This window comes from Oenanthe melanoleuca, chromosome 2 (assembly GCF_029582105.1).
Source record: "Oenanthe melanoleuca isolate GR-GAL-2019-014 chromosome 2, OMel1.0, whole genome shotgun sequence".
Taxonomy (NCBI): domain Eukaryota; kingdom Metazoa; phylum Chordata; class Aves; order Passeriformes; family Muscicapidae; genus Oenanthe; species Oenanthe melanoleuca.
Genome location: NC_079335.1, coordinates 1,847,702 through 1,856,900, shown reverse-complemented (window position 1 = coordinate 1,856,900; position 9,199 = coordinate 1,847,702). Strand labels below are relative to the sequence as shown.

At 52.4% G+C, this 9,199-nt stretch overlaps 1 protein-coding gene across 1 annotated transcript; it reads right to left on the bottom strand.

Moving 5' to 3' along the window:
• Positions 1 to 498: 498 nt before the first annotated feature.
• On the bottom strand, positions 499 to 7,876 carry LOC130250178 (lymphocyte antigen 6E). Its single transcript, XM_056485616.1, has 3 exons — positions 7,703 to 7,876; positions 2,966 to 3,085; positions 499 to 1,239 (listed from the first exon to the last, which is right to left on the bottom strand). The coding sequence occupies exons 1-3, from the start codon at positions 7,752 to 7,754 to the stop codon at positions 1,031 to 1,033; spliced, it is 381 nt and encodes a 126-aa protein (XP_056341591.1). The 5' UTR covers positions 7,755 to 7,876; the 3' UTR covers positions 499 to 1,030.
• Between the last annotated feature and the right edge of the window lie 1,323 nt (positions 7,877 to 9,199).

The window sequence follows — 9,199 nt, the reverse complement described above, 5'->3', positions numbered from 1 at the left end:
TGGGTGGGTGGTGGAGTCACCTCCAGCAGTCCATGGGCACCATCAGGCATTGCAGGCTGGACCTAAAGATCTGGGTGTTGACATCTTCTCCTCTGGCTTCTCCAAATTTTCAGACCTGTTGCCCACAGTCACTCAGGTATGGCCATTGTGGTGCTCTCCATGACAAGTCCAAAGTGGGGAAACTGAGGCACCAAGTGTTAGTAAAATGCAGATTGACTTCAGAGTCCTGCTGCTGTGGGTAATTGCTCCATCAGAGGTGACTCAGACCCCAAAACCTGGAAAATGCACCTGGAAAAGTCATTCCCAAGCTGGCCCAGATGTTTTTATCAGGCAGGACAGCAGCAGGGAGGAGATGGATTTGCTGCTCACAGCTGGACAGGATCTGAAGCACCCAAAAGCTGCTCAAGAAGGTGAGGGACCCTCGTGCTGGGTACAATATTGGGATTTTCCATAAGAGTTCCTAATCCCTGGAGCAAGGAATCACACACACTTCCCACCTCAGGTAACAACAGGAGCAAGTTTATTCAGGTCTGGCACTTACAGAACTTGGAAGGACAAGGTACATGGCATTGGTTTTCCAGAAAAGTCAGCCCAGGATCAGAAGAAACGAGATTATTTTATAAAAAGAGACTGCAGCTGCGAGGGGCCAGGAATGTGTCTCCCTTTGGATCCTGCATTCCCACTGCCTGGTGGTGCTTGGGGTGCATCTGTTCTCAGAGAGTCCCAGCCTGGTTTAACCAACCTTAGAAACGAGGGGGGAGCTGGTGGGAAGTGGGGGTTTGTTATTAACAGGTAGAAAAAGCAGAAAAAACCCTTCCAAAAATCATCCACCTTGGCCAAGGAGGAGCGAGAGGCGTCCACAGGAGGAGGAGGAGGAGGAGGAGGAGGAGAAGAAGAACAGCTCAGCCAAAACCACCCAGGTCTCCGACGCTTGGAAGAGCAAAAAAAAAGTCTGGGAAACAATCACCTGCTGAGAAACAGAGCATCTCCTTGCAGACAGCAGGAGAGAGGAGGTGCTGGCTGGCTGGCATCACTGGCCAGGCTGCAGCACGTAGAGGAGGCTGAGCAGGATGGCCAGGGCCAGCAGGCAGGAGCTGGCGCGGGCGCTGCCGGCGCCGCTGATGTTGCACAGGAAGGAGTCGCAGCAGTAGACGGAGGCGGCCGCGATGCCCAGGTTGATGCCGGCGCTGGGGCAGATGGGAGAGCAGCCCTTGGAGATGGACTGGCCGGATTTGCCACCTGGGGATGGGAAAGGAGGGAGAAGAGGAAGGTTTAGAATTGGGGTTTTTTTTTTTGGTCAACTGTGTTGGGTTGGTGTGGCCAGGAATGTGTATTCTGTTAAAACCGGGTGGGGCAGTGATTCCTGATCTCCGTGGCACATACCATCTGCTAATGGGCCATCTTTAAACCAGCTGGGGCAATCATCTTTATCTTTTCCACAACCCACCCTCCCTCCAGGAAGATATCATCTGCTGCTGGGCCATTAAGTCCCACTGCATGACTGATAAAATATTGGGAGATGCTCCAGCCAGGGGAAGGAGCCAAGCATTTCCTACCTAGATAAAAACTGAGATTTTGAACAGCAAGTTATCCATCTTCCCACTGAATTCCAGAGGAACACCAGACACATCATCCCTGGACCTTCAGAGGAAACTGCACCTTCTACAGGAGCACTGCTCCAGCTGAACCACATCTGCCACTGCAGGAGGATGCAGCCACCATTGAATGGGACTGTGCCAACACCCTGACTGACTGACAGGTTGTCAGGTTGTATTCTGACTCTGTCAGTGTTTTTGGGATTGTTCTTTGTAATATTGTATTTCTGTTTTAATTTTCCTAGTAAAAAATTGTAATTCCTAATTCCCCTATCTTTGTCTGAGAGCCCCTTAATTTCAAAATTAATTTGGAAGAAGGGGGTTTACACTCTCCATTACAAACCTTCTGCCTTTATTGGCACACACCTGCCCTTCAAACCAGGACACCACCTGCTCTGCAAAGGAATCACAGCCCTGGCTGGCACAGGGAGGATGAAGTGCTCCGGAGAGGATGGAGTGGTTCTCAGAGACAGGAATCCCAGCCAGCCCCATCTTATCAACATCACCCATGATAAGCTCCCAAAAAAAACCCCCCAGAGACCTCACAACACCCCAGGGATCAGCCCCTTTGGATCAGCCAGTGCTCAGCCACAACAGCTCCAGTGAAGAATCCCAAAAATCCCTCTTGAGCTCCACTCTGGGGCTCCTCAAGGGAGACACTTGGGAGCCAAGGCTGCATTTCCAGAGAGGCACAGCCCATGTTAAGAGGCAGGAAAGAGGAAAACATTTGCACTGGGCTACAAAGGGAAGTTTATAAAAGCTCCCAGTCTGTGTTTGTGAGCATCTGACCCACCCACGCTGCAGAGTCAGGCATGAAATTCCCCCTCCTCCTGCCAGGGAGAGCCAGGATGGGCTCTGGTTCCTGCAAAGGCACCAGGAGATCTGCCAGAGCAGCAGCTGGGAAGGACAGAACCCCCCAAATCTCTGCAGGCACTCAGGAAGGAAACCACAACCCTCCCTCCCTTCCCGCCTCGTCCACGGGAAGCGAAGCAAAGGCAGGACTGGGGGACGAAGAACCCAAACACCAGGCAGAAAAACCAGCAGGAACAGCAACCCTGGAGCTTCCCACACAGGGAGCCTGCAGCATCCTCCACACTTTCACTTATTCATCAGCAAGCTCCCAGCCCCCAGCTGAAACTCCCCCCGGGGTGGCACCGGTGCAGCACGTGGGCTTTGACGTGACTCCTGCCGGCGATTCCCGTGGGATGGTCCGACTTCAGTTGCTAAGCAGAACTTTCCCTTTTTTTTTTTTTTTTTTTTTTTTTTTTTTTTTTTTTTTTTTTTTTGTTTTAATCCCCCCCTCTCCCAGCCAGCAGAAGGCAAAAAGCCTGGCAGCAGCTCAGCAGGTGAGGGGCAGGAGGAGCACTCACCCAGTCCCACGCCGACGTACGTGGTCACGCAGTGGTTTTCATTCTCCCCACACTTGACAGGTGTCAGGCAGGCCCAGTTGGAGGAGGCATCCGAGCAGGAGAAGCAGACAAGTGTGTGGGCTGCAGGAGAAAGGCAGAGCTCATTTAGGAGCTGCTGGGGAGATGTCCTCACTTGGAGGTCTCCAGCTCAGCCCCACAGCTGCGCTTTCTGTCTCAGTTTTATCAACCTGAAATAGGGGATTGTTTTTCCCCCCCCCCCCCAAAAAAAATTTGGACAAGCAAAGGGTTCAAGCTTCAGGGAGGCATTTAAAGTTCTTATCTGCTAAAGCTTATCAGCTCTACAACCACAGCCTGGCACTTTCTGTCACCCCCTGTTTGCACCAGGAATGTGTTTGAACTACAGCTGCCAACTTAAAACCAAACTCCAGAGGTGAATTTCTGAGATTTGGGCTGGTTCAACTCAGCCACCCTGGAACTGGATGATCTTTAGGTTCCTTCCAAGTGAAACCATTCTGATTTTTTTTTTCCTTCCAAGTGAAACCATTCTGATTTTTTTTTTTCCTTCCAAGTGAAACCATTCTGATTTTCTGATTCTGTGACACTGATGGGAAATGCTGCAGGTGTGACCAGGGGTTCAAACTTTCCATGACCCAGCTTTGGGCACCAAGATCAGGACATGCTTGAGCTGGAGCTGGAAATGATTTTTCAGCTGTAGAAAGCTCAAGACCTGCAAGCCTGGTCTTGATATAATATAATTCTAAAACTATAGAATCATTTCAGGAAAAGGCCTCTAAGATCTTTGAATCCATTAACCCAGCACTGCCAAATTCAACACTAAACCAAGCCTTTAGGAACACAGCTGCACAATTTTTGGAACATTTCCAGGAATAGTGATTCCACCACTGTTCCAAAATTTGACCAGTGAAGAAATTTTTCCTCTTATCCAAACTAAACCTTCCCTGAAGCAACTTGAGGCTGTTGATGGCTTATCCAGGATGGACCAGCTGGCTCCCAGCCCTCATCCCTCACAAAGAGAAATGCTTGGAAAACAGCATTTGGGGTGGGAAGTGCTTGTGGAGACAGCCTGGGCCAGAGACTCAGCAGGGCCATGGCACTTTGATCTCTGTATTTTATATACAGGAGCATCACATCCACGCTGCAGTTGCTGACCTACATATGCAGACAGATCAGGTCTGCTCCCAGGGCTCCATGGACTCAGGATTTTGGAGCTCCCAGGCAGCCCTTCCACGAGGCACCACCTTTCCCTTTCTGTATTTATTTTATTTAAATCAGAGTGATTCAGGGTGAGAAGGGTAAGGCAGCCCCATCCCTGCTCCCACCACCACAAATGGATTATCAGGCAATCATGGAATGGTTTGGGTGGGAAGGGAGCCTGAGGATCAGTCAGTTCCAGCCCCCTGCCATGGGCAGGGACACATTCCACCATCCCAGGTTGTTCCAAGCCCCATCCAGCCTGGCCCTGGACACTTCCAGGGATGGGGCAGCCACAGCTTCTCTGGGAATCCTCTGCCAGGGTCTCACTACTCTCACAGAGAAGAATTTCTTCCCAATATCCAACCTAAACCTACTTTCTTTCAGTTTGAACCATTCCTGCTTGTCCCATATCTGTAAAAAACTCCCTCTCCAGCTTTTTTGTAGACCCCCCCTTGGAATATTTTCCTAAGGAAGTGAAGCCCTGGAAGAGCTCCCTGAGGCTCAGCAGCTCCTGATGTGGATATTTTGAAGAATAATTATTTGGATAAATATTGCTCAGCATCTGTCCCACTCTGCCACAGCACTGCACTACATCTCAAGGTTCTTCTCATTCCTGTTTCTCTCAGGAAAATAAAAGCTTTCTACAAGAAAAATGAGGAAAAAAAAAATAACAATTGCTCTCAGATGAATGACTTTTGAGCAGCCACAGCCGAGGAGGGGAAAGAAAACAAAATACAATCTCAGAGAAACAGATTAAAGTGGGTTAGTGGGAGATGCTGAATGTCACAGCAGAGCAGCCAAATCTCTGCTTTGGAGTGGAAGCCAAGACCACAACCCCCCAAGCAGGAATTTCCTGGAGTGGCTCATGCATCCTCAAGGATCCCCACAACAAGCCTGGGTTACCTGAGCACAGCTCTGGGATTACAGGGCTGGGAGCAGCTGAGTCAAAACCTCCAGGAGAGATTCCCCAGTGGATCCCTGCCTTCAGGAGAGGGGCAGGAGGAGGGGACCTGAGCCACTGATGGGTTTTGTAATATATAATATTATCTATAAGAGTTTGATGATGTGGGACCTCCCCAGCTCTGCTCCCAGGTCTCAGGTGACCTGTCCCAAACTCTTCACCCCACAACCACCCCAAGGGGCAAACTGAGTCATGGCAGGAATCTTCAGCCACCAGGAATGAAGTGGATTACAGGTTTCTGTGGGCATCCTGGCAGGACAGATGTCCCCACATGTATTTGCTCACTGCACTGAAGGCTCGAGTGGTGCAATGCTGTTCATTAAAGGCTCCAGGAACAAACACACCAGAAATCTTTGGCCATGACATAAAAGTGCTGTTGGGCATGAAATTCTCTGCCACGTGACTCAATCCCTGCTCCTGCCACTGCATGTCCTACCTATCCCCACGCTTTTCATTGTCACACCTGCCCATTACCCCTTGTCTTAACAGAAAAAAAAAAAAAAAAATCTTTCCAGGAGAGGTAGAGTTTAGGAAAGGAAATATTCAGACACTTCCTGCCCTAAAAAAAAACACCCACTGCAGAGTTCTGAGAGCACAAACAGGCTGAGGGGTTTAGACAAAAGGCACAAGAGGGGTGGCAGAATTAATTTCATGCAGCTGTAGACGGAGTAAAAGAGTTGGAGGTCAAGGTTACAAGAAAAGAAAAAAAAAAAATTTAAAAAAACCCAAGACTGAACAATGCAAAAGAGAAGCTTTGTTTTCACCAGTGGAGGAATTTATATGTTTATTTGTTTGCTGCTTGGCTTCTCAGAGGAACAATGACCTCCCAAAAACAGAGCAGGGCAATTGGGGGAATTCCTTCAGATAAGAGGTTGAATCATTCTTGCAAAGAAAGGCGAGAAAAACGCCTTTAAAAGCTCACTCTGGAGCTCGGCAGCATCAGAAAAATGCTGTTGCTTTTCCACTCAGCCCCGATTCTGCTTTTCCATTCTCTTGGGCAAAATCTTTATCAAGATCCATATGCAAGATGTTTGAGCAGGGGGAACAGCTCTTGTGAAATCCCCCCAGGACACGCTGGAAGTGTTTGGGGATAAAACCTCCTGCAACAAACGCTTCAGCCAGGATAAAAACTTAACTTTTCAAGCTGAAAGAGTTGTGGGTTTTTTTTTTTTTAGAGGGGGGATGGAACCCTTCACTGCCTTGGCCTCGGCCGCCCATCCTCCCAGCTGGAGCTGAGCTCAAGCCAGACTCAAGGCTTTAATTTGGCTTCCCGCATCCCCACTGGGAAGGGGGAATGGGAAAGGGCAGCAAAGAGCGAATTTCATCTCAGAGAACAAGCAGGGACCTCTATTGCTGAGCAGGGGCTGGGAGAGCTCGGAACTCTCCCGTTCGCTTTGTCTGGCGACATTTGGGAACCGTCCGTGGTTTTCGCACAGCCCCGAGGAGTTTTTTGGATAGTGAGAGAATGGAATCCAGGGGGAAAGAGGGGATGGAGTCCAGGGGGAAAGAGGGGATGGAGTCCATGGGGAAGGAGGGGATGGAGTCCATGGGGAAGGAGGGGATGGAGTCCAGGGGGAAGAGGGGATGGAGTCCAGGGGGAAGAGGGGATGGAGTCCAGGGGGAAGGAGGGGATGGAGTCCAGGGGAAGGAGGGGATGGAGTCCATGGGGAAAGAGGGGATGGAGTCCATGGGGAAGAGGGGATGGAGTGCAGGGGGAAGAGGGGATGGAGTGCAGGGGGAAGAGGGGATGGAGTCCAGGGGGAAGGAGGGGATGGAGTCCAGGGGGAAGAGGGGATGGAGTCCAGGGGGAAGAGGGGATGGAGTGCAGGGGGAAGAGGGGATGGAGTGCAGGGGGAAGGAGGGGATGGAGTCCAGGGGGAAGGAGGGGATGGAATCCAGGGGGAAAGAGGGGATGGAGTCCATGGGGAAGAGGGGATGGAGTCCAGGGGAAGGAGGGGATGGAGTCCAGGGGAAGAGGGAATGGAGTCCAGGGGGAAGGAGGGGATGGCAGGCCCTGCGACTTGGGCAACTTGGTAGCTGAACACAGAGCAGCAGGACAGGGATGAGCCCGCAGAGCATCGTCCCTTCGGGGGCAGCGCAGCACCGGGGGATGCTCGGAGGGGCAGAACCACGAGTGACTTTGCTCCATCAGCCATTGCCGGGGCTGGGCTGTCTCTGCCCCTCCACCTTCCTTCTTCCTCTCGGCTGCATCTCAGCCCATCCCAGCCAGCGCCGTTATCCCGAAAAAAAAAAAAAAACAAAAACACAAAAACCGGGGGAGCGGAGCCGGCCCTGCTCTTTGTTCGTGCCGCAAACTGGGAGAAGCTCCAGGATACGCACCCGCACGGCCGGAGATGCTCACACAGGCGGGGAAACCCCGAAGTTCCTGCTCCGGGAGGTTTTGGAAACACATCTCCGCATCCCGCTCCGAACCGCGCATCCCCTCCAAACCTCAACTTCCCCAGCACACGCCTGGCTCCCCCAGCCCCCAGCTCGCTCCCTAGCGCAGCGCTGCCCAGAGAAGCGGCGCTGGCGGGGGTTCCCCCTCAGCCTCGCCTTACCTCTGTCCACGCACAGCACCGCGGCCAGCACGGCGAGCAGGAGCGCCTTCATGGTGCGGGCGTTGCGGCCGGAGCGATGCGCAGCGCGGCGGGAGCGGCGCGGGCGGCAGGGCCGGGCGCCGGGGGCGGGGAAAGGGCGGCGGCTCCTCCTCCCGGGGCCGGCCCGGCCCCCTCGCCGCGCCCCGCGCCGCCTGCCCGGCCACGCCTGCTTTCGTTTCCCCGTTCGGGAGAACCGGCGCCGGGAAAGCGGCCTGGGGAGAGCGCCTTGGCCTGCGTGCGGGTGGGTGTTTTCCCCGAGCTGTGCCCCAGGAGGTTTTTTCCAGCCCGTTTTCGGGTCCCCTCTGTTTTCCTGAAGGAGGAGATAGGAGTAAGGGGCTGCCACTATTCAGGACCCCACTCATCCAAATCCAGTCTTCCAACTCAGGGATTCTGTGGTTCTCTGCCCACAGGACTTGCTGATTTCCTGCCTCCCCTCCCTCCTCTCACAGATCCCCTGAGCACACACACACACATTCCAAACCCCCCTGTACACACGCATTCCTTTATTTAGAGCTCCTTGCGTGGCGAATACAGAACCTGTCCCTGCTGCAGCACCCCCTCTTCAGCTCTGACCCCCCTGCACTCACAGCCCCCGCTCAAGACCCAAGCACATGAAGAACCAACTCCCCCATCTGTTGGCCAGAGCCTAAATTGGATTATACAGGATTGGGAAGCTCGAAGAGCCCAGCAGCTGGGGTGGCATGGGACAGCCTGGATGAGTCTTCAGACCGTAAATAAGTCCCCTGATCAACATCAGAGTGTCCCAAATTCAGTCGGTCCCATAGAAAGAACATCCTGACTCCATGGAAAGAATTAATCCTGTAGGAAAGGAGCTGCGGGAGGGGCAGGGGAGGAGGGTCCCTGCGAAAAGGGCTGTCAGGAAAGCCTGGGAATGGAGGACAAGGCTGGAGAGACAGCAGGAAACAAGCAGGCTTGACAAACTCTGTGCCACAGATGGCTTTAATTCTGCCGAGTCAGCATTTCTCGGCTAACGCATCTGTCAGGAGAAATCCCGGCTCCTGCCTTGTGGGAGGCGTTCAGAGCTTGGGAAGCAGAGCCCTGCTTCCCTTCCCTGTGCTGTGGCTCAGTTCGTCACTGCCGGGTATTCTGGCAGGAACTGACTGCTGAGCAGTTTCTGTGGTCTCATATCTTCCTCTGGAACTGCCCCAGGCTGCTGGGACAAAACAAAAAAAACAAAAAAAAAAAAAGGGAAGTTTCAGCTTTGTGGTGACTTGAGAAAATGTAATTCAGACACATTTACACAACCCCTGCTTCATGCAGGCCAAGGAAGTAGATTTTGGGAAGGAATTCTTGAGGGTAGAGAGGCACAGGTGCCCAGAGAAGCTGTGGCTGTCCCTGGATCCCTGGAAGTGCCCATGGCCAGATTGGATGAAGTCTGCAGTATAAAAAAACCAGGTTTACTTTCCTAATAGATTTTAACAAGATTAATAAAAGACA

Excerpts from the sequence above, each read along its gene's own strand:
- LOC130250178 (XM_056485616.1), bottom strand. The coding sequence starts at position 7,754 with ATGAAGGCGCTCCTGCTCGCCGTGCTGGCCGCGGTGCTGTGCGTGGAC. Across the intron at positions 3,086-7,702 it reads GGTGCTGTGCGTGGACAGAG|CCCACACACTTGTCTGCTTC; the intron begins GTAAGGCGAGGC and ends TTTCTCCTGCAG. Across the intron at positions 1,240-2,965 it reads GTACGTCGGCGTGGGACTGG|GTGGCAAATCCGGCCAGTCC; the intron begins GTGAGTGCTCCT and ends TCCCATCCCCAG.